Here is a 26,050-nt window from a genome sequence, read left to right as displayed (position 1 = left end):
TCCTCCAAATACACAGTATGCTGGTTGGTATTAATTCAATAAAATTATATGTAATGGTATGTACATGTACTGTGTATATTGTATGTACATCTGTACATATAGACCCTTTGTACATAATGCACAAGTGGATGTCTAGTGTACATGTATAACAAACCCCAACAAGCAGTCAACCTTTCAACTGTCCCAAACCAGTTTTATGTTTTCCATTAATGGGCCATATTTTTGACCGCGTGAGGGCGCTCTCAATCACTTCCGGGGGTATATTCATTCATACGCAAAACAGTTTTTAAAGATTGGAACACATTATAACCACAGACATCTAATCCATCACAGACAATAAGACTTTAAAAGGAGCCGTTATAATCCACCTCTAAAGCAAATTGAAACTACGGCGCAACAAAAGTGACAGAACGCCTATTAGTTTGTGCAGGGCGAATCGCGTGTACCCCCGGAAGTGATCAAAATACTATTTATAGCGCCCCCGCGCGGTCAAAAATAAGGGGCATTAGGGTACAAGTACTATGTAGATTTCCACTATGAGGTCTGAGGCACAATGCAAACTGTTGGGTACTTGTGTACACATAATGTACATGTAGGTATGCATCATGCAATGCACTCACATTATTCCCTTTCATGAGCACATGACTGGGTTATGTTCATTGCGCTCGAGCACAGTATGTTGCCTTTTACTATTAAACCAGCATTGCATATCATTCAGATTCTAATCTATTTTCGGACATTTCAGCAGGATTTTTGGCTTGACGGTTGCACCTTTGACATTTATCCCCGATAACCAAGTATCGGGTTTTCGTCTATTAAAGCACTGGCACATCCAATGAACTTGCAGAGGTTGTGACCCTGGATCAAACACAGTCAAGAAAAAAATCCTAGAGAGATTGTTGGCTCCGATTCAAAAAAGGAGCCCATTTAGGAAAAACAAACCAGCAAAAAACACTAGGGAGACACAGATCTCATTTGTACTGCCGTAGCATCCATGATGAGTGGCATTATTGCATGATCAAGGTACCAGTCTAATGTTTATTGAACATGCCTGAATTCATGTAGGAAAGTGGACCGCAACATTTAACGGCATCGGGGTACCAGACGAATGTTTATTGAGGCTGTACATAACTTGTCTAGTGGCTTCGACACGTAGAATCAGATAAGTTGTCCTGGCAAACATTCCTGCATGTACCACAAGCTATCTGGGTTGCCCCCTTAAAGTCCATACAGTCCATGCTATGAAAATACACAACACTGTTCATGTAAGCACCACCAGACCTGTGTTGTAGTCAAGGTGGGCGGTGCCGGGCGGGCCTGCCAAGCACGAACAAATTTTGCCCAGCACTCTCTCGGCAAAATACACTGTGCTGCCCAGTGACAGATTTACCCAACTTCAGCAATGATGGCCTCATATTCAAGCGTTAATATTTTGGTTACAAGCGCTTGCCCTTGGTGCACTTAATTTTGATTTATAGAGCCCACCACAAAAATTGGTCTAGCTACAACACTGCACCAGACCTACAAAAACATGTAAACATAGAGTGATGCTGCAATTTTTATCCACCAGCAAAAAGAGCTACTCAAACTACATTGAAGCTTTGACCGAATTAGTGGTTCCAGGTACATGGCTACAGCTGGATCGCCAACACACTAAGCAACAGTCTTAACCGTAGATGTAACTGCCTATTCGGAAACAGCCTAAGTTTACTTCCTGCAAATGCGAATGTGACAGAATTTTGACTTCACATGGCTGTTTTTTCAGCGAATGTTTGGCAGGAGTTGAACATAGTTCAACTGATGCGATTTATTTGTTGCAAATTTGTGACATCAAAACTTGTATGGCATTCGCAGGAAGTATGAGCCTGGCTTTATTGTGTGATTCTCATGAATGATTTATGTGTGCATGACTACCCACCTTTGTTATTACAACCTCCAATAAAAAGACAATATTTCGTTCCTTTAATTGGCTATTGTCATTTGATACATTCTATGTTTATGTTATTTTTTTACTTTTGGTAATGACTTTGGTAATGACTGAAATGAATTGATCCCAAGCAGGGGATCTCACCATGGATTTTAAATGCATGGCTATGGAACATGTACACATGGATCCCCTGTAGCCCGTAATTTTGGTCTGTACTGATAGTGGTATTGGTTCTGTTTTCCATGTGAACAAATTGAACTAAACCATCAATACAACAGCTATGTTTATTAACAGTTCATGTTTTCAAATTAAAGACCAGAGCTTCCTTTATTTTGACCTTGTACAATCAACAAAACCAATGTACATGTATAAAGCAGATTTCCTGACTAACAATAAGTTGGCGATGTCTACAAAAGCTGTGCAATCAAAATGCACTAGTCCCAAACCATATGCTTATATTACATTTCTTTGAGAAAGTCAAGTTTTAATTAGATTATGAGCACTGCAAGGCAAGCGTACAGGAAGAATTGCACATGGAGACGACAATCAAAGACCTACATATGTAGTTGAATTTCAATGAAATCATCCCAGCTTTAGTTTGATGAGGATTGTGCTTCCTTCAATCATGACCCTGGGATGAGTCTTCTCAACAATACCATAGTGCCGTCTCTTTCAAAGATTTCTTAAAATCCGAAGCAGACAAACACAGGGCCCTTGTAGAATCTAGACTAAGTCTTATTGCAAGCTGGGGGCTTATCGCTGTAGCACAAAGACTTGGCTTTGTCGCATTCCCTTAAGGTGATCCCGCACTGTCGCTTCCCGGGTCGTAACAGACTTGGGTGTGATCCCTGGCTTATACAGCAGTTTCATGTTGAAAGTCTTCTAACCGGCAACCCCCCCCCCCACTCAAGAACAAAGATATTGACAAAATGGGGATACAGCCAACATTATGCCAAAAGATCAGTTGGTCGAGCACCGACATGACAATCCAGAGGTGGCAGGTTCAACTCCTGTTCTAGTAATCTTGTCTTTGTTCACTCTAATATTGAATTAGATTGGAATACACACTTTCACTGAACTCAGCTTTTCAATTTATTTTGTTTATAAGGGGGGGGGTCATGACCTTAACATGAATGCAAAAGCATCTTTCCATGTACATACAGTACATGTATGACAAACAGGCCAAAACCTTTACATAGAAAACTGTCGCAAATATTGCTTTAATTTCTCCATCATTACTCCATGGCTAAAGAGTAGTGCATAATTAAAAGTAAATGTATACCGATTGGCGCCAAACAGAACAAAGACGCTCTGGGAGTCTGGGTGATGTTGTTGCCATGACAACCTACCTTTGAGAAGCGGGAGTCTCTGCAGTTCCCTGTTCTTGCTGATGTTAAACCGGGACGAGCCCTGCCTCTTCTCTTTCTTCACTAAGGGCCCTGTGCCCTTTGACCTGGTCAGCTGGGTAGGAGGGGGTACATTTGTTGTGCGATTTCTTGTCTGTAAACGAAGTAACGTAAACTGTCAAATCCAAGTAAAAATACTTCCAGTCATGTTCAACAATAATCCATTTTACCACAAAACCTGTGGCCATGAACTGTTAAAACACAATTTTTGCTTAAACAAAATAATGTGCATGCAGTGGCTTGGGCACTGCACTGCAGAGAATTTTGGTTCCCCCCATAACATTAACAGTTACTTTTTTTGCCCCAACCCCCACCACCCAATTCCAACCTCAGTCTTACCCTGATGACAAAATTGAATAAATTTAATCCTTAACCATTTTACCCAAAGTTATGCAAGTCTGTGGTAAGTCAGTGTTCTTTCAGCAGCAAACATGTTTGTCCCTATCCGTTAAATTTAAGCTTGTTCCACCCTCAGATTATTAGGTCTGGCGCCACCGATGTGTGTATCATGAGCTTTACAGAATCACTATCTTGGAAAATATAAAACAAAATTTGTCAAGCCATTTTGAATAAATTGATTGGCTTGTGCGGCATGGATGTAGTACATGTATGAGCAATGTGAATACATCCACTGTATGTCAGTAAACGATTTACAAATGTACTATGTACAACTGTATAGCACTGCCCAGATCAAAATGTTACGCAAATTGTATTGTGTAAGTTGCTCAACAAAAATCATCATTCGCTACTAAATATTAGCATTCAGTGTCAGGGCTGTACATGTATGCTTTGTTTTTGAAAGGGCAAGGGCACCAAGGCATTTTCTTCTTGGTAAAGGGCACCCTATGATGAAATTGCAAATTTGTACTGGATCATTTCAAGGGCACCAAGGCAATGACCAGGGGACACGGAGGCAACTCCGAGAAGTATCAGGCCTGCGACGGGGTGCACAAAACATGTTCAGTCCAAATGTTTTGCTATGCAAAGTTTGTGGACGAAATCATTCCCTTAGAATACACTGTTTGTTGTATACGGAATGTTTACTACACACTGCGTACTTCACGTCATGTGTAGCTTGAGTTCCCACCCCTAAGTTATGAAGGAACCTTCCACTATTATAATGCCCCTACTGATCTAATTATAACCACAAACTATTCACAGAAAGCAGTAAAAGACCATCTCCCAAGCCTAGGTTCTTCACCACATTGTTCGGAGATCAATACTAGGGATTAATACAGGATCCCATTCTATTGTTCCTCTTGGCCTTATGAACAGTGTAGGGTGAATGAGGAACATAACATCCATGCCTGCTTCCTGCCCCGCTGGCACCATGGTGCCAACATCAACATCGTCGCAGTCTAGTGAGCAAAAGTTTAGAGAAAAAAGTCTATAAATAAATATGCTGCGCTTTGTGTTGACATCAAGAAAAGTTTCTGACAGCCATGTACATGTACAATGCGCCTGGTGCATACAGGAATGTGCCAACAGTCAGTGACGGATAAATTTCATTCAGTACATACAAATAATAATTCACAATTTTGTGTGTGAATGTACCACTCACAGATTGCACCTGGCGGCAGACATGCCTGATCAAAACAAACTGATTTATTGGACTTGAAATTAGCGATAGCACCCACAGCAATTGCCATGGTGGTGCCCTGTGCATTTGCTGTAGTGCCATTTGCAAAGTTCCAAAACAGGCAGGCCTGATTCTTCACAATGCCTTGGTGCCCTTGCCCTTTCAAAAGCCCTGAACAGGTTTAAATGTTCCTCACACCATGGAGGTAGAATAGAAGTGCCCCTAACCAACAGAAATTGCAGTGCCCCTTCAACTTTCAAGAACGAAATCCAAGGCCTGAACGTACAAACACTGGAAACTGATGCACTACGTCATGGTACAATCATCCCATTCCCTGAAATGATGTCACTGTAGAAAAACGCATGAAGATCCAACCTGTAATCTACATTACTGCGTGCTGTCCGATCAGTAACGATTTACATACAGTACACCATTAGAGGAAGAATTTACCATGCATAGTACTCGTTGTGTAGGTTGTTGTCCTTTGAATAGTTCATATCATTTCCAGATGGTATGGAAGTAGTCTGCGTACATGTAATACACAAAACTTAGGATAGCTCATCGGTACATCTGTGTACTGATCATCTTAGAATTTTCTTTCATAATAATCTATGCACTTGTTGATGTTACATTACAGCAGCTGTCAAATACTAGAACAGTGTTTGAGTATCAGTGTCATGAAATCAGTCCTTAAATACCACTTGGGTCAAAGGTCATTATCCAGAACATGTTAATATCAATGCACTAATTAGCACAGTGTACAGTATGTTATGGCGTATATCCATTAACAAGGACACATCAACTGTAACATCTCCACATGAGTCCAGACATTGATTCAGGTGATTCGAGACTCAGTGACTGGTATAGATTCAGTAAAGGGTACCCGTCTTATTCTTTATCTTTGGACGACTTCTTCTTATTTTTGATAACACTTGTCCTAACTCAACAAAAGATTAACTCTATGTGAAATGCACCCCTGACTTTATTTTATTTATTATTATTTTATTTTTTTTAAATTTTTTTTTTTGGGGGGGGGATGTGGGTACAAAATAATATTTTAAACATTTATTTAAATTATATTTAAAAATAATTTAAAAGGACCATGGTGCCCTCTGCATGTTTCTAAATTAGATCCAACAAAAGCTTTTGTAAAATATGTAATTCCCCAAACCAGTTGATTCCATCCTGGCTTTTCTACCCAGAGCTCAAGTGCTTGGTGTCACAGCTCCACTATCACTGAAGAAGAAAAAAACCCTACATTACACATCTTCACTTTTTGTACATAATTATTCTCCAGACAATTCATGATGCATCCCTTTATTCTCTTGTGCCATGGTCATTCTTGCGGAATTCCAACCGTCTGGATGTACCCCATAGTTACTGCAGCCTAATCACTGCCCCAGGAAATCAACTCGGAGCTATGGCGTCCTGCTGATAATTTCCAAATTATCATTCCTAGCAAATGGCATTGTATAATGTCTTCCAATCTATGGATGTCACTGATAGAGTAGACCAAAAGTACACTGTTGGTTTAATAACAAATTTTGTGTATCCCCAATGGCATTGCACTGCACATCGGAGAGCGAGGTTTAAGTCGGGATTTAATAAATTTGCTGGAAATTTAAATAATGGGTGTCCAACTTGTTCACTGACAGAGGGAACTGGGTGTCAAAATTTACAACAAGGGTGTCCAACAGACATCCAGACACCCCTCTGGCTAAACACTAAGGGTGAGAGCAACCATGATGCAAACACAATAACAATGTCCACTACATTAAAATGTGTAGATTTGTCAGTTGTAAATTATTTGAACATCATGTGCACACTGGAAACCTGATCAATCACTGCACTGTTCATTTCAGCATAAGGATCATCATATTGTAACAGATATGACACAGAGTGGAAACAACACATGGGCAAGTTGGCCCTTGGAAAAAAAGCTCAATTTTTGTACTGAGACAAGCAGCTGTAGGCCTGTGTAGGCCTACATGCATGATACAGTGTTGTCTTCTCAGGATAAGAACAATCTTGCAAATTTTTCTGAAAGTAGGAAGCCAGACTTAGGCCTCTACACGTATGTAAACCTGTAAAAATGTTAGGCCCGAAGCAGTGCAAGTGTGCTTTGTACGTATTGCTGTTACATGATGTAAACATGTAGCCAAGAAAATCAGCTGAGGAGTCGGTCACAGGAAAGTTGGTTGGTTGGATGCTTGATTTATTTATTTCCACTCATGCAATACATACATAATTGGTTACACATAGTACATACGTAGCACACAATTTTATATTTAAAATGGGGTACAGGTACCACACAACTACCCCAAACCCATTGTTCTTTGTTTGTTCAAAAGTTATCCATTGAACAAAAAAAGTATGTCAATTCTTTCTTGGGCACATACCCTGACAGATAACAAAAACATCAAATTGATAACAAAAAGGAATAGTTGTCACTTTCAAAGACAACCTTGGAAGGTGGAGAAATACACAGCTTTTGAGAATAAAAGAAACGTCTTACATGTGCTGCTGTATGTGCAGGTACAGAGGGCATGATGTACAGTACATTTGTACACAGTTACAGTTATACCCATGTGTAATGTATGTGAGTAATCAACAGGGAGTGCATGGCAAACAACAAGCACTGCTGTAAAGTCTTTTAGCCAAGGGCCAGTACACACTTCTATCCCCAAAGCCCCAACGTACCCGTTGCATTGAATCACTGTATCTGTGTGGCATTTACAATACGCAGGAACACACAAACACAAACTTGATCCTTCCATGCATCAATAGATATGAATATGCATGAAGCCAATTAGCTTATTTTCTACGTCTCAGCAGGGATGGGTTCTGAGTTAGTGAACATGTTGGGCTGTCCTACTGAGTGAATGGAGAAGACATCTTACAATCTTCTCATACCTTCTTGGCATGATTTCATCATCTTATCAACTCTAAGGGACAGGTATTTGATGTGTCAGGCTGGCGCATTCCCAGTTGCATATTTACATGCACTAGTGTACAGTGTGTTGCTCATTGTAAGGGATGTTGCACACTCGGATTTTAATTCTCACAAACACAAAAAACACAAACATGTAGGCCCCTACTGAGAGAAAACTTGTCATACTAGGATGAAGAAAAGACCATGGAAAAGACAAACCATTCACACTGAGTACAAACTAATTAAAATTCACAATCTCTAACACCATCGACCTGACACTGTATTAACTGTATTTTTAATTTGTTCTTCAATTTAATTCCGTACTCGCATAATCAAAACTAAAAAATCACTGCACGAACATATTTTACGAGAGACTGTGAGTGTGGATTAAATTTCCCATCTTACTCAATGCTCCGAACTTATGACTCAAAAGACAATCTTGGAGGTATGGGATGTGTAAAGGTTACCTTCACACCTACATGTGTACCTTGGCTTATTCAATAAACAGCATTCATAAATACCTCAGACAGTTTCGCTATTCCTATTGGTGGAGAGCGCGTCACGTGGGTGTGTATAAACCTTTATTTATGACCGGTAAAAAGTGTTAATTCATGGGCGTGACACGCGACCTTGCACCTGTTCTTATAAGAGAGTTTCTTCATTCCTATTGGTCAAGAGCAACGGCCTGGATAGTTGTGCTACATCACGCGACACGCGCAACGCGCACAGCATTCCCTTATAAAGAGTTGTTTACCTGAGGGCGGCGGAGGGCTTTTCCATTTCATAGCTGGAGGGGTGTTGTGTTGAAAGAAATCATTGAACAATTATAATTTTTGCATTTATTTTACTTGTTGACCAAAAAGTGATGATGTTTTTGACCGAAAAGGTATTTATGAATGGGAATCAAAGTGTGTTGAATCGGTTTTCAACTAATGGTTTAAACCCGCCGAGGCCTGGTTCTTGATAATTTACCTCGACTTCGTCTCGCTAAAATTATCAAGAACCAGGCCTCGTTGGGATTAAACCACTAGTTGAAAACCTCTTCACCACACATTGATTCCCTTAGTAACTCATGCGAAACATTATTCAAACTCAAGCCACAAGAGTACACGGGTCATAGATGTACTTATGATTGTAAAGTGAGAAATATAAACTCAGCAAACCTCAGGAGAACCTTGATAAAAACATGTCTTGAGCTAGGTGTAGTGATAATCTGTTTCAGCGTATGCAGGCCTCTCTGCAAGGTCTTTCTCAAAGTTAAGGGGGATGCTAACAATGTTTATCCAAAAAGCACAGTGCCTTGAAATAAAATGTATACTTTTTTACCCTTTAAGGAACACGTTGCCTTGGATCGGTCGAGTTGGTCTTTGAAAAGCATTTGTAACCGTTTGTTATAAAATGCACACGGGTAGAAAGATGTTTTAAAAGTAGAATACAATGATCCACACAAACATGCTGCGAAATTGCACGGTTTTCCTTTTACCTCGTTGACTAACACGGTCATCCATTTATGCCGAGTCAAATTAAGTTCGCAAAATAAAAGGAAACCCACGTAATTTCGGGGAATATTTGTGTGGATCATTGTATTCTACTTTTAAAACATCTTTCCAACAATATGCATTTTATAACAAACGGTTACAAACGCTTTTTATGGACCAACTCGTCCGATCCAAGGCAACGTGTTCCTTTAACATACAAAGACTCGAAACAGTGTACATTCAGTTCTCAAGCGTGTTCTTTTTCCAAGCCTTGAAGTTCATCTCTTGGAGAGGGCAAGGACCTTTTTATTTTGTAAAGGGCACTTCTGTTGGAACATCTTTGAGTCTCAGAGAAAGTTTTGAAGGGGCACCAAGGCAAAGACCAGGGGCAATGGAGGCCATGGCCTTTATGCAATTTCTTAGTTTTTCTTAGTAACAGTAATTCCCCTACGTTGCTGTGAATGTCTTACCTCATCATCAATGCCATCTTTACTGGAATTCTTGTTGTTGCCTCCCGCTGGTTTACTTGCGGCCTGCGTGAACAAACAAATTACAAGTTGAACTTCTCTTTGCAATACTTAAAGACACTTACTCTTCTGACTTGTACATGTAACAGAACCGCAATCCACTTTGGCCTTAAAGGTAGGGTCACAGGATCTTGTTTTTGTAATGTAAGTGCTTATTTATAAGGCTGAATTATAATTTAAAATAAAACTCACTTGTGAAAGTTTCAGCTGAGTACAGCTGATAATTTTCATCAAGATTGTGAATCCATTCACATTCAGTGTGGTGACAATGGGTACTATGTAATTGCATCTGGCTGCAGCATTAAAAAACATACACTATGGAAAGTTGAATCTCTAAAATTTGTTTAAATGACCTTTGTGTAATGTAGATTCAAATTGAACAATTCACAAGATGCTTAACAAATTCAAAACCATTAAAAGATAAAGCAAACAAAAAGCACAGAAATCTGTCCGGCAATTATAAAATTACGATTAACATAGATTCAAGTCATCTAAGATGTATAATGTGGAACGCCAACACAAACAGACCATTCTACAGTTTCAAGAACACCTCAAGGGTAGATCTTCTTATAGTGACCTGTCCCACCTCTCCTACAAAACAAGCATTACGGTATTCATTCATACCAAGCCCTGAAGGAAGAAGTTCAAATAATACAGGCCTCCTTAGACAATTTCCTGAAGATTGTTTTTAGTGGGACAACAGGGAGTTCTTCTGATCAAAATTACCCCAGTAAAAGTTCAACAAAAACATAACACACCACCGCGTGCAGTTTACAAATCTATTTTAATTCCATATTTTAGTATAATATTTTGGCAATTGACCGCAATATTAATTATTATTTTAACAATGATGTCAACTTTACAAAAGCAAAATTTTTCATACTCAACAGAAACTCTGTTTTATCGAACTCAAAGTCAACAATTGATTCACCTAGTTTTCCTTTTTAATTGTAGTTATGATACAGTGAGGTATTGTTTCACAATTCTGAAACATAAGGAGGACTTGTTTGATCGTGAGTTTACTGGCCCAACAGTAAAATCATTGGCCCTAGGCCTGCGGTCCAGTGTAAATTTCGAGCAGCGAGGCACAGGCAATCAGGCAAGAAAAGGCAGGGGCACCAAGGCATTTTGTCCTTAGTAAAAGGGCACCATACAAAGAGAAATTTGTAAATTTCTACTGGAGCATTTCAAGGGCACCAAAGCAATGACCGGGGGCATGGAGGGAGTCGCCTTTGTTGCCTCCGTGAATAATTAGACCCGGGCAATACACATTGGAAATGCTTGGGCCTGAGATAAGAACCTGATTTACACTAATTCAACAGCTGGGTAAACTAGTCGGTCCCAATCCCGTCGCTATCATCCGGTGAGACAATTCTGCTTGAGGTGCTGTCACCTTTGAGAAAAAGGAGGATATGCCTTAATATTCAACAAAGCAGGCCTGATGCTCCATGGAGGCAATGAAGGCATTGCCCTGGGTCATTGCCTTTGTGTCCCTTGAAATATTCCAATAGAGATTTACAATTTAGTCAGACTAGAAGTGCCCTTTATCAAGGAGACGCCCTGGTTCCCTTGCCCTTTCAAAAACAAACACCCGGCCTGAGCAAGTAGTTGATCTAACATCTCTGGCAACACGTAGTGCTATATCTTGTTTAGCTATTAAAACAAGCTGAAGTTTCTGTGGAACTGTGCGGCTCCATGCAATGGCTCAGACCTTGGAGCTCCATTCTCAGACATATTGTACCACTAAGCATGCATCTCTGGTGGTCACTGACTTTGCCCTTGGCAGAAAAAAAACAAATATCCTACCCTGGCTACTACGGAATGGTAAATCACTGAGATATTACAGGAGATTTACCATTCAGTGGTAGCTGATACTCCTGCCATGTTCACTCAATGCAGCCCGCCTACACTACATTATATAAAAAGCAATGAAAATACTGTACATCCACACACGTAATCCCATCATAGCACAAAAAGAGGAAGCAATACCCTGATTATACATGAACTGTGTACGGATACAGCATTTCTAATCTGACATACATGTACTGTTGTATGTAGTGAAGGTCCATGTATACAGTAGAAGAAGAGCTCACGCCATGTTTGTGGTCTTTGCAAGACATGTTGGACACCCTGCTGTCAATTAACATTTTGAGGCCTTTGTTAACATGTCATTCGTGACAAGGCCATTTCTCCTATTAGTGACGGGAACCTCAAATAAGGGCACCAAGGCAGGGGTGAGGTCGCAACTGTTTCTATCCCAGTGTGCTACATGTTCGCATACATAAGAACGTAAGATGCATCCAATAATATTGTCAATGTGTTTTCTGTTGACTATAATTATGTGTGTGGACACTGAGCAATTTGGAAAACTTTATTCAATTTTTGAAAAACCCAAACTATGTTGAACCTGGGTGATGCCTACTTTGTATATTAATCCATTTGTCAACATCTCTGGCTAATATTAAGTCAAGAACTTCAATAGGTACAGTATAAAAATAATGCATTTTATAAGACAAACTTTAATCTTAAACAATGTAAAATAAGCAAACACCCTTTTACTAGCCGAAATTTTGGGAAAAGGTTTGGGCTTAGAAACCACCATGACAGACATTTTGGGATAAATAAACCACATCAACAAAATAAAAAAAATTGTTTTCACACCATCAGTATTCAATCCCTTTTGCCTGCTTGTGTGTCTGTGCATGGTCTGTGTCTCATACTACTCATTCATGTTAACCACAACTACTGTCTACCTAGGTAAAACAAAGTGACACCTGAGAATGGGGTGTATGAATTGCTTACTGCAAGGTTATTGAACTCAGCAGCCTGATGCTTGTTCCAATCATTATTGGCTGACGTCAAACACAATACCAGACTCTAAGGGCTATGTGATCACCTGATGCTGCTTTGAGCATCATGGTTTCTTTTTAAGGTACCCAGCCAAGCGACCTCAAGTACTTAGTAATAACGATTTTCGACAATCTCAATTTATATATTATAAATACTATTTTATGCAGTTCAAATTTTTCTTTCACACTTCTTAACTAAATCAATGTTTATTGAGAATTGAGATTAGGAATCAAAGTTTCACACCGAGAATAAAATATTCTCTTCCCTAAAAACAAATAGTTGGGTGAACAGTTGTTTGCCTCCCTCATGTCTCAATTACAGTTTAGTCTCAAAAACATCTGCCATACTTTGGCTAAAAAAATAGCAAACTGTTAATATTAACTGGTCAGGCAAACTTGCCATCACAGCTGTGGAGAGGGTTTTTACAATGAGCCTCCACCTACTTTCACAAAGTCATGTATACAATGACTTTGTAAAGGTTATATTCTACAGACCAAATTAATTGTGTTCTTGTAAAAAAGACTTGTTTCTTTTGGACACCCTGTTTTCAATTAACATTTCCAACGTTTGTTAACGACTTTCAAGACAAGGTCATCCAAGTGCAATTTTCCCTTTCCACAAAGTAAATTTAATACAAACTTGACCAGCAAAAACAAAGTGATGTTTATATTTCTATTGAGCTCAATGCGTCCTGCTTTGATTTTCATTCCAGCTGTCATGCTGTGTTACCCTTCAATGAAAGGTTACTGTAGTGACATTTATGCCCGACTGCACATTATGCGTTATATTCATACCTTCAGACTATTGTCTGGTTGTTCTTCATTCTGTTCTACTTTTGATGGTAGATAATAGATGCTACAAACATATGCTTGGACTTGTTCAGACGCTTTACAGACGTTTACTTCATTGTTCTATTCCTTGCGTTATTTGCAGAAACATTTTGCATGCAATGTCCTACTGCACGAATGAACCTTTGACTTAGAAATAGAAATAGCCATTGTTATTTTAAGTTCAATGTAAAGGTTAAACCATAAAGAGTCTGACACTTTGTTCTTGTCAGAGCCAGGCAGTTTTTCCCTCATAAAGGGTTCCTCTGTAAGACAAATAACAATTTTTACTGACATTTCAAGTGGCACCAAGGCACAGACTAGCACATTGCATTTCCTTTTATGAAGTATTAAACTTAAATTTATCATTGAAGGTTTATCTGCTAAACTCACCTAGATCCATACATAACAAACTGTTACAACAATTGTATTTGTTTTGAATACAATTTAACTACACTGAAAAAGTCAATGTAGACTCTGACTGAGTAATGAATTATTACCATTCACACAGTGAATAAAAAGAGAAGTTCGTGTCAAGAGGAGTATTAATTGGAGATGAGACATTATCAGCCAGCAGGAAAACCTCTAGATAGCCTGGGGGACCCACAGTTAGGTATTAATCAGGTAGTGTACTGAAAACCCCAAACTACTGTCAGCGGTCCTACGACTTGCCGTCAACTCGCCGACTTGCCGTCAACTCGCCGTCAACTCATTTTCGTGCCGTCAACTCATTAAATTTACATGAAAAATTTATAAATGGGGCACGGAAGTGTTAAGTCTGGGCTAAACTACATATTTCTCATGGTTTTCGGTAAAAATTCATTCACAAAAACGACTTTGTGTTGATTAAAAAAAAATGTACCAATCATTGACATCTTGGGCCAAGACAAATCAATGTCAAAAAGCAAGATGGCGGCCGACGGTTTTGCTGTTTCTAGATAATTTTTTCACAAGAAAAAAACTCAATTTTTATTCCGAAATATGACCTAAAACTTTCGCTAATTCTCTTTGAGCTGATACTTTACAGTTCTATGCTTCTTTTGTGGATTTTAAATATATATTGGAGGAGTTGACGGCGAGTTGACGGCGCAAGTGAGTTGACAGCGAGTTGACGGCAAGTAGTAGGACCCACTGTCAGGCTTACAGACGCAAGAGACAAGGGAAGTGTTTGACTTCCAAACAGATCTTATTGATCATCATAAACATGATACATTAACAAGGGCTACTTTCAAACATATTCCGACTACAGAAATAAATATTGCCACTCAGTATATTTTGAATAATTGGAACTTGAAAGGGAAAACAACTTTGACTTGACAAATGCGAAGTGAATTTGACGGCACACCGCTATATTCGCAGCGAATGTTTCACAGACTGTTACGAATTATTCGTTGCTAATTTGTGATGTCAAATTTCGCTTCGCAATCGCATCGCAGGAAGTATGAACCTGGCATAAGATTGTAAAGAGTAAGGATTACCCATTTTTTCTAAAATTAGAAAAACAGTACAGTCATGGTCATGACAGCAGTGTCACATTTTTGTGGGTTAAACTTGTTCTACTTTCCTCTCAAAACATTGCGGATCTAAATAATGTCAATGACATCAACTTTAAATTAAATATTATCCCCTAAATATGAATAACATTTTAATTTCATTTAAATGTTCAATGATTGAGCTTCACTCCTGCTCGCTTTGTACATTTGCCATTTTTTTTTGACATGATCTTTTGGTTGAATTTACAAATCTTTGCTTGTAATATGCAGACAAAATCATTGTATTGTAATTGAAATTGTTGTAATTGTATTTTTGTACACAAAAAAGCTATAACAACATCAACAAGTTTGAAAAGAAAATGTACATCTACACTCATACTGCGATTAAGCCAAACGTCGATTTCGTCAGTGGCTATGACTGACTGCGAACACTCAAGAGTCGACTACATCTACCTAGATATCCATTGCCATCCATGCAGTGAGCCACCATGTTCATCATCATTGTGGCATTATGGAACTATACCAACCATACACACACAACGTGCAAACAGTACTAACAGTACACAATGGCGCCACAAAACGTCTTTACTCGACATTCTCAGCGCCAAATAAACGAGATATTACACCTATATGAACGATCGGTGTTTTCTAGTCAACTCACCTTGTCTTTCTTGGTCTTATTCGGCATGTCTAGGGTGGTTTTGGCCTCTTATTTCCTACATTAAGTTACGCATTTTTTACCGGGAGATAGGAGCATAGACGGTAACATAACACACTGCTCAACAAACAAGCCATGCGATAGGTCAGATATAGTCACGTGATACCCGTCGTTGATGGATGGTCGGAGAAATCCCGTATAAGCCAACCTCGTTCCCATTGTATGGATAGTTCTGGTTCATTCATCATGTGTGAATTCGGGTGGAGATTTTGCGCCAAAACTAATGATTTTGTTTCAAATCTTTAAGTTCTATTAAAATGTATTTGTATCCCTTCCATCTATCTTCCTTGATTCGACATCTTAAAAACACAAATAAAAAGGCAGGCTTATATAGTAATTAGTAATAATAAAAAAAAACATGGTTGTGAGGCCTAAACCACTTAATGAACTAAACAGTTCGGCAAGTTGATCAGAATTCTACCTCCATGATGATCAGATGAAATGATTAATAATTTTGTCTTCCCATAATTATTGTCAATCATTTGGTTATATATCCTTGCCACGTCCTTGAAAATCAATGTGGTTGTCCGCGTGAAAGATTTTGAAGGATCGATGCCTGGTCACAGGGGAAAATTAACTCCCCCCCCCCCATTTTTATGAGGTCGGTGCCCTCAGCACTGGATCCTTAGATCCTGAGTTAACTACTCATTTTTATGTAAGGGTGGATTATTTTGAACCAAAACAAAATTACTTGTGGTAAAATTTAAAACGATCGTATAAGATATTAATTCAATATCGATAATGTTTGGCAAGGCACTTCTCCGTAAGAAAGGCAGCTCAGCATATATTTTTTTCTGAGTCTGCTGTTCTGTTGTGATCCTTTTGGGTTTTGTCCGATTACTTTCTGTTTCTCAAATTTGTCCCTTAGTTTGCTTTGTATCTGTCGCTTTTAGCCTAAAATGATCATGCATAAAAGTTGAACCCATCGACAACAGCCGCCCCTGAAAATGGCGTCACCGATGGCATTGCTGTCTAATTGTATATTTTTTAGACAAAAGTTTATTATATAAGCTAAGGTCGAACAACAATTGGGTCACAGAGGAAATAGCCTATGGCAGGACTTAAATTGTGTTGTGGCCATAAGTTTTTTTTTAGGAAACAGTTCGACAACATATTCCGTGAATGAGGAAGAAATATAGAGAGGAAGCCTATAATAGCTTCCTATTGAACTCAAGGTGCTTGTCACAAAAGCGCCAAAACCTCCATTCGGCAATGGCTTCACTTGGCCCGACTGTTTCGATGCTTGACCTAAACTAGTTTCTACCACGAAATACATATCGGTTATGGTCAGATCAATGATCCATACGTGTGCCAAAAATCAGCTATGGAGCTCTCAGTTAAGTATAAACAGCGATGAGATAACTCATTGGAGGACAACCCTCATAGGTCTTTTCTTGTGGTAAAAGTTGACAATAATTTCGTACAGTGCAGCTCGCCACCAAACTGGCCTACCACCAGCCGTCTAGTGTTGCAATATCCATGTTCATTTAAAACATCCGCCTGATTCCCTTTGTTCTTGACAGATTTCCGGAATCCCAGCTGTAGAAACAATAGTTGGGCTACCAAGTTCTATACACTCATTTGGGACGATCCCAACTATGTTGGGAATCTATATCGGGGCGGAACACTTTGAAGAGAGAGCTCAGGCTCTTTGGAAATATCAACAATTAATTATCAGGTTGGGGGGGGGGGTCTGCCGTGAAGTATACTTATAACATGAACATCATAAAGTTTATTAATATTGCCAAAAATGAGAAAACACATCAAAGAAGGAAAGAGCTGAACATGATGCCGGCATGCAGGCTGCTATCCGTCACGCGTTATCCTTTTCACAATGCATCCACTAACACCGTTTTACAGTGATTTAACACGGGCATAGGCCTAACTAACTACATGTACATATATACATGTAATTGTTAAATTCCTTTATAAATAAAAAATATGTATATTTAGATAGATATATATTTTGTCACCTGCGCTATCCTTTTGTCATTCATGTGTCTTTCCATATCCATTACGTATTATGAACACTGTGATACCTTTTCAGTTCCGTCTTGACAGCATGCAGCCATGCCCGACGGCGACATTCAGAACTCACGACCGGCTCCTCGATCCCACCCGTCTTTAACACTGTTTATGTCCGAGAACAATCCCTGGACACAACTACATGTAGTTGTCAACAGGGGGCGCTGATAATACTGACTTGCAGTGCTCTAACAGGCCGTACCCAAATCCCGAATTGGCGGCCACAGTCTTGACTGTCTCGATGTAGTCGTCATCAGAGACGGCCTAGAGTTAGTGATCGAATTAATGGTTTCGAAAAAGTTATAAGCCTTGATGCCTTGAAGGGAAAGGGCAGTTAAACAAAACATCTAAAATAGGTAAGGTCATAGATGTTTCGTTTTCAACGTAATGCTGATTACTGTATAGAGACATTCGTGAAAAAGGTACAAAAAAGGCACGTGTGAACGTGTCAGCTGAAAACTGTTTCAATAAAGTGCCGAGAAAATTGCCAAAAAAATACAAACTTCCATTAGAATGTTCACAAGCCGCTTCCGGACTCGTCGAAGCCATCCATTTTGAGCGAGATAGGTAGAGCGGGTAATGGACCAGTGTCAGATGCAATTGTGTCCGCCATGCAATACTGTCCGCTCCGGACACTTTTGCATATGCAATCGTGTCCGGGGCTATGCAAAAACCGATGGGTGGACGTATACATGACTACGCGTAAACGAGTGTGCATGTCTGAACCTACGTATTATGCGGCATGAATATTCACGTATTTTATAATTGCAGCCCCAACGGCCGAACATGACATGCACTTAGCTTGTGTACAAAAATGGCAAACGTGTTCCGTCGACCAAGGCTGTTTAATTTATTGCAAGGACGGTTTTGCACGGGGGCGGACACAACTGCATTATGCAGCAGCGTCCGGACGGACACGATTGCATTATACAAAACCGTCCGGCGAACATTATTGCATATGCAATAATGACCTCCGGATAGTATTGCATAGAGGACATAATTGCATGCGACGTCTATCGCAAAAGTCGAAAGGGCAACGGATCGGACACACCATGGCTCCAAATCTAACAATCGTTTTACACATTAACATGTTTGGGATATGAAATTATCCAAACCCTATTTTGAAGGGAATGCTTGCTCATCATAACTATAACGTTAGATTTGTGGTACAACCACGTGTCATCTCTTTTCGTTTGAGTATAACCGGGCACACCAACCCTCAACAACCAGAGAGGCGATTGAGAATCGGTAGTTTTGATTCTGGAAAGAACTACTGTATACTCTTTTAATGTAAAAGAGTGAAAATTTCACTCTCTTATCCGAGTGATGTCAGTTTCGCCCTTTTGAGAGTGAATGTCAATATGTGTCACTCTTTGTGAGTGAAAATTGAACGAACTTCACTCTAAATAGAGTTGAAAGTCCATGTCTATCAGTCTAGAAGAGAGTGTCCGCCTAAATGGCTTACCAAGTTGCAAGAATGCATGGTTGCAAGAATGCACGATTGCAAGAGTGGTATGGCGGACAAAACAGGTGTTTTTTCACTCTTTTACATGTACCCCATGTACTGTATATGCCCTATCAGAGATTCACGAATGGTGCTACAGTAAACCACACCTTATTACACTCCAACCATGCAGTTTCAAATCTTTCTCAAAATAGTTTTACTGTTGGTGCTTCTCACAACGACATTTTTATGGTAAATGTTTAGTACTTTTTAACACCAATCTTTTATGACCCTTCCTACGATGACTTTAGAAAAATAACGACCTCACTCTTAAACTCGTAGGGAATTATTCAAAAGAATTGTTTAATACTTTGTTGTACACAAATATAGCACACTGCCTTTTTACGTTAGTTATACATGTAAAACAATATTTACAGATAATACTCAATTAACAAAATCATAATAACCCAAATCACAACCATGAGGCTCAAAACAGACAGGTAGAAGTAATTTGACATTCTCAACAGCAAGGTGGCGAGTATACAAAGATAAACTGCTCACACACATCGCTAATAAACCACATCGTTTCGAGTATTGCATTTAAAAATATAGAAAACATTAATGTGGCTTTAAAAACTGAAGTTTCGTATATCGTGCATATCATTTTAAGTTGAAAAACAAACAAACAAACCAAAAGTAAGATAAAATTGCAAAACTGTTGACATGGAAAATCATTCTTAGCCTGCACATCACTGGGTCAGAGGGGGTGAAATTACATCATTCTTCGATTAACTGATTGTTATAATACGCGATGTCTTCATTCAGTCAAATAATCTTCCTGAATAAGAGAAGATCTCTGCCAGTTTCTGGAAAGCCTGCTTTCAACTGGCTCTAACATCTATAGGAATGATAAATGTTATAGTTCGTCTTCGCTTGGAGGTTGTCAGTTTCTTGGCCCATTTCCTAAACCGAGGAAAGTTTTTGTCGATCCAAATGTGTACTTTTGTGACTCTGTAAAGCAAAAAAATACAAAAAAGAGAAGAAAAATGAGAAGCTGCACTTATCTTTACGGGACATAATCTAAAATGTCTGCCAGACAAGCAATGTTGCACTATTAAGAAAACATAATCAAATCATTTGATGGTAAATGAGTTCGTCATGATATCTTATGGTTCGTCAAGATTTGTCATTCACTTTGTTTTATTGAGCCGTCTCCAGCCAGATCGGAAGGCCATGTCTCCTCACTCCTTGGTTAAAAGAATCGGAGAATAAAACATCACTATTTTATTATTTAATTTCATATTATCAGAGCCATTTTTCTGTGAAATAATTATTTCCCTCTGAAATAAAATCATGTTAAAGAAAACTGTATCTGAAAACCTGAAAAAGACGACGGCTGATTTCGCTTGTTGTGACCACAAAAATATTCACACGTTTGTTGTTTCATGTGGGCCTATGATTGATCACAGAAAAAAAAGTTAACACTGTCTCTGCGACTATTTGTCAGCTATAGGCCTACCAATCCTGTTTAACACTTAAATCCTCAGACGTTTAAAGGTAAGGCGTTTGCTCCTTCTTTTGCCACTTTTAAACTTGTTGTTCAGTGTGACAAACACGAAACAAAAAGTGCCACATGGAGACTCAAAACCAAGTAGAGAGAACATTGCCTTTGAAAAAAAAACACTCTGCGATTTTCCAGCCAAGGTGTCCCAATGCTCTTGAACGATGGTTGGGTCATATACTTACTGTTGATTGGTTTCTTCTCTTCCAGCCAGAACTTAAACCCTTGCTTTGCGTGTGTGTTGTACTGGTTGTATTTCCACGAGCGTCTTGGCTGCTCGCCTAGATGCGAAGCGGAATATGCGTAGGGGGAGTCGGCGAGGTGTGGCTCCGACTGCTGCTTGGAGACTAGAGAAGAATGGAGAATTACTCGTATTACAATTTTTTCCAATAGTGAGAAGGAATGTATGTTCAAATGAAGGACAAATTACATTCACGCCTAATAAGAACAAACCACAGTGGGTTTTCTCATCTTTTTTACAAATACATATTTATGTTTTTTTTTTTAATAATGCTCACTGAAGAACATTTTCATGTTTTTTTTAACATGTCGTTTATAATATAATATATTATAAACGACATTCAATCAATTGACATAAATTCAATTATTGAATTGAATTGAAAAGAATGATCCAGTTATGGCAATCTTGCCACAAGAACCATATAATACCTCATGTTCAAATTAGGATCGGGTATCTTCAATGACCAGAATGCCCTATGAGCAGAAATCGTTCATCAGAAACAACTTGTATAACTATTCTTACCATAAGCGGTGTATCTTTCTCCACCCTCTCCTGCCCAGGGTGTTTTGATTGTGTACGGTTTAACGTGTGGGTCGGGACGAGGTTGTGGGGCGGATCTAATGATGCCAGTACTGTTGCCAGCATACAGGGGAGGATTCTGTATCAAAAATAACAATAGCATTAAATAAAGCGAACTCTTAAAATTGTCATTACTGCTAAAAACTATTGAGAAGCCTTTATTATAATATTAAATTTAAAGAAACACTCCAAGCTAAGGCCAACAGAACACTATGGTTTAGAGGAAATATTTACCATCTCAGAATTGGAATCATGCTTTTAACAGACTCTATAAAAAACTCCCTGATCAGAACGCAGATTCCGAGCCCCGTGCATGGACTGACCCAGAAATGGGTCAAATTATTGACACCGAATCTATGATAAAATCTCATTTTGAAAACTCGTTTCCGGGTCAGCTTGACACAGAAAAGAGTCGGGCCCACTGGGACCCGGAAGATTTTTAGAGTGCACGGTGAACAACAGATCACAGAGCTGATATGATTCGTGTCCGTGGTCCCCTTGAATTCAAAAATCTTCAGGTGAGTCCTGCCAAATGACTTCATGTAGAAAACCTTCTAAAAAAATGAATACGGCTTTATCATTCAGAATAATACCGTAATAATTGCCACATTGAAGTAAAACAAAAAATGAATGTTTGTGTACCTCAATATCTGCACTAATCGTATTATTATAATGTATCTTGTTAATCACTTACCACTCTGAGACTCTTTGCGTATGTCATTTGCTGAATCTGGAGATCTTTTGGTACATCAACACCAGCCACTATCCACTGTGGTAAATTGCCGTATGCGATTCTGTAAAGGGGAGATACGAAAGAGAAGAATGTTCCAAATGAATTATCTTTAGTGGTTTGAGTTGAAGATACAAAGACGGTGTGGGATGTGTTAGTTTAGACTGTGAACCTTATATTATTTTCCTAGAACCTCATGTTACTGTGTTTCCTGGGGTGGAAGATCTGATTTTCACACAAACCAGCTTAATCAGAAGGCTATTATACTTAGTAGTTTAAACTGCTCCGAGTATACAATAAAGAAGTGTTTAGAAAAAAACCGTTTTCTACATGTTAAGAATCATGTTGTCGGAAAAGGTACAATCTTTGTTATTCTCAAACTATAGTTAGTTAATAAAACAAAGTTAGTTAATAGTTTATCATGTTTCAATCGTGGTATCTCCATTGTCGACTTGAAACCCGCCCAATCAATCATTGGTGAAGTTTTCCCCCGGATCCGCGTCATAACTTTGTCACCGTTTTCCGAAATAATTCTGACAATATTTATCGCTAACATTCACAGATGACCGACTGAATATTTATCATGTTGACAGATTTTTGACAAACGAGTAGCGGTGCTTTTTCAACAGATCACGGCGGCCATGACCCGGGGTGCTTACGATGTGAAATCTGAGGAAGCAGGGCTATCATAAAGTTACATTCAATTTTCACTTTCTATCCCCTGCAGTGTTGCAGTGTACTTATCTTTGCTTTAAAATGGAGGATTTACCTGTAAAGTGCTGATTGTGATCTGTTTAAAAATGGTAGGTTATCTATTTGTGGATCAAGATGAAGACAAACATTGCCGTATAGCCAGGATTTTGAGCCGGGTGTTAGGCATATTTTTTCCCCTTATAATCGTTGGGAATATTGGCTCCATTACACGCGGCCAATTTCCATAAAATTTGTATTGAATTCGGGAATCAGCAGACTCCTCATTCAAAACACACTTAACCTTACATTAGAGGCTGTATAGGCGATAACGACGCATGTACATAATGTAAATAAAAAGAAACACCCTCCCAAAACAAGCAAACAAACAAAACAAATAGCCCAACAAACTGGAACAGTTAGGTTAACCCGATGGATGGACCAAAATGAGTACTTCAAAACGGGAGGAATGAATTGAAATATCACAGAGAGTTTTGCCCGCTCTTGAGAAAATAAACCAATCATTCTGGCGGTAGTTTGTACGTCCTCATGAAATGACACGACGTGACCATGGGCTGGTCGTCATGTGGAGACGTATCTAATTGAATAAATAAAAGGTAATCGTCTATCATGCATATATATATACATGTACAAACATATGCCGCAGTCTTATGTAACACAACTTGGCAAAGAAAACCGTATAATAAGCACACAATTTCTGATGAATCAAAACAAAAACACCCATAATTTTTTTTTAAATAAATTTGTTTGGTTCGAACTAACTTTACAGTCGCACTTCAACGGGTTTGTATGTAATTCTAAAAACATGGGCCCGCCAATGTGATAAAGCTGCCCGTCATAAAATATTGCTCAGGAAATTTTTTTGAAAGAAAACAGCACATAGCGACAATATGGCGTTTAAGTTTGTGACATGTTTTGACTACATGCAATATTATTGTCTTTGCTTGGCGATTAGTTGTGTTGTATTCTTGAAATTTCGGGTTTTATAGCCTATGGATACATTGGTGTATGTGTTGATCGACAGACCATGATCACAAAAAAGGGAGAAAGAGAGTAAATTGTGTGTGACCGAATCCAAATCGCTTTCCACTGAAAAAAATTATGAAAAGACAGAACAGTTACGAATGGATGTAAAACTACATTAGGTTCCCGGTTTTTAAGATGAAATCAAACTTTGATGGTTGCATGGGGTATCACAGATTGAGGGCTTTGTGGTGAAAATCCCTCTTTATCGAGATCTGTATCACATTATATTAAGATCCCTATCACAAAATGACTGTACACACCCACACTTTATGCTTACCTGTTATCAAGATTTGCCGAATAACTTGGATACATCTTGCCCGGTTCCACAGGAGGACCAGAGCGCATTGCCATCCGTGTCGTCATGATTGCAAGATGATACAAATACTCTCACTTCGCAGTCAGAAGAAATTTCTGAGTTAAAACAACTCAAAATGTGTATCTTTCTTAACAAATTATTGAAGGGAATTTAGCAAGCCAGCAGATCTAAACTACACGCTGGAAGAGGTGTGTTATGATAATAAGCCGGCGCATAGGACGAGCACTTACATGGATTATACCATTGTGTACAGTGTCTCCCGCAGTCGCGCCTGAATGAGTTAGTGGACAGCTGTTGCTTGGTTACTGTACACTTTGCCCCACGCATGGGTAGTAATAACGACCTCCAGAGGTCACGTTACGAAGGGGTGCTTGTGATCCCCCCAACCTCACAGACGGTGTCTGCTGAGCAAACTTGGCACCACAAAGATACAAGATACAAACTTTTGAGGCACCCATTCTAAAACGGTAGAGTACCCACACTTTTTCAGTGCCTCTCGAGCTCTGTTGGTCCGGGTTTTAACAACCATGTTAACAACTGTAGAATGGTAGAAAAAGATAAAAAGTGGAAAAACGTTGACAATGAAGATGACCAGAGCATATTGATCGAAACATTGAGTTATCAACCACCGGTTCTAAATATTCTTCAGAACTTTTTGAAACGCCTGGACGAATAAAAGTGTTTTTCAAACGGGCATGTGCAATTTTTCTGCCGTCGGGTTGTTGAAAAAATTATTTGGCGCCCAAAGTCATTTATTTGTTATAACATCTTTCAGTTGCCCAAACACAATAAAATTAATGCATTCACAAACTAAGGGAGTTTACCATGTTGTCATCATTTTGGCCTTTATCTAGTTCCTATATAACCATGAACGTTGTTCTAACCATGTAACACACGTGCCATATGAAGAAATTTGACTATATCTTCTCTCCAAGCATCAGTAATATTAAAATAAAATCAAAATCAAAAATGGCCGCAGCTTAATAAACTTATTTAATGCCTACTTCTACATTTTACGTTTTGCATGGGTACTATATCCATACTCGCCACAGTCTTTCGGCTGCCATTAGGTTGGGGAAAACTTAAACAGGCCGTCTCGTGTGACGAAGTAAATAGAAACATGACCATTCTCATTGAAACATGACCATTCTCATTGAAACTGTGTTGAATGAGCTGCCAATCAAAGGTGCATGAGTAAAGAAACCCTAGATGTGTCAACATGGTTGATTAAACAAAGTGCCTAGAATGTAACCCATTTATAAGTGACCAGACTATATTTAAGTATCAACAAATACACACACATTTACCCAATCCTTCGGTACCTTTTAAAGTAAATTTACCAAACCTAACCTTGTCTTGTGTAAAGTAACGAGTTCTCTTAATAATTAGCCGGAGCTTTGTGTTTCTGTTCGGAATAGCTTATGAACTATTCCAGCCATTGTGGATGGAAATGAACTTGCATCACTCTGAATGGAATATAACACGTCATAAAACCAATGAAACTGCAGACGCTTATACCTTAAAGTGATAGTACAAGACAAGCTGGGTGAGAAGACGTAAATTTTAAAGAAACATCGGAGCGATTGTCAACCATTGTTTCCCTTGGAATGAAATGAAAACTTCATTTTGTTTCATGACTTTATTTTAAACAAGAGCCGATTAAAACAACTAATTCTTTAA

General features: G+C 38.9%; 2 protein-coding genes across 5 annotated transcripts in view; both read right to left on the bottom strand.

The window, feature by feature from the left end:
* The window catches only part of LOC117294246 (serine/threonine-protein phosphatase 2A 56 kDa regulatory subunit delta isoform-like), a 50,783-nt gene extending 32,930 nt beyond the window's left edge, over positions 1–17,853 (bottom strand). For 2 of the 4 annotated variants that reach the window (XM_033776608.1, XM_033776631.1), the window contains exons 1-3: positions 17,777–17,853; positions 9,793–9,855; positions 3,277–3,427 (exon numbers count right to left, since the gene is read on the bottom strand). In XM_033776608.1, the coding sequence (XP_033632499.1) occupies positions 3,277–3,427; positions 9,793–9,855; positions 17,777–17,824 (262 nt within the window). In that variant the 5' untranslated portion in view covers positions 17,825–17,853. Of the gene's footprint in view, positions 1–3,276; positions 3,428–9,792; positions 9,856–15,680; positions 15,805–17,710 lie in introns of those variants that run through there. The other 2 variants (XM_033776616.1, XM_033776624.1) reach the window with 2 other exon arrangements.
* Positions 17,854–19,585: 1,732 nt separating this feature from the next.
* LOC117294230 lies at positions 19,586–24,629 on the bottom strand. Its single transcript, XM_033776607.1, has 5 exons — positions 24,332–24,629; positions 22,282–22,381; positions 21,531–21,666; positions 20,953–21,114; positions 19,586–20,217 (listed from the first exon to the last, which is right to left on the bottom strand). Exons 1-5 carry the CDS (start codon positions 24,415–24,417, stop codon positions 20,150–20,152), a joined length of 552 nt encoding a protein of 183 aa, XP_033632498.1. The 5' UTR covers positions 24,418–24,629; the 3' UTR covers positions 19,586–20,149.
* Between the last annotated feature and the right edge of the window lie 1,421 nt (positions 24,630–26,050).

This window comes from Asterias rubens, chromosome 1 (assembly GCF_902459465.1).
Source record: "Asterias rubens chromosome 1, eAstRub1.3, whole genome shotgun sequence".
In the NCBI taxonomy this organism is placed as follows: domain Eukaryota; kingdom Metazoa; phylum Echinodermata; class Asteroidea; order Forcipulatida; family Asteriidae; genus Asterias; species Asterias rubens.
The sequence above is the reverse complement of the archived record's forward strand: the minus strand, read 5'-3'. Positions and strand labels throughout refer to the sequence as shown.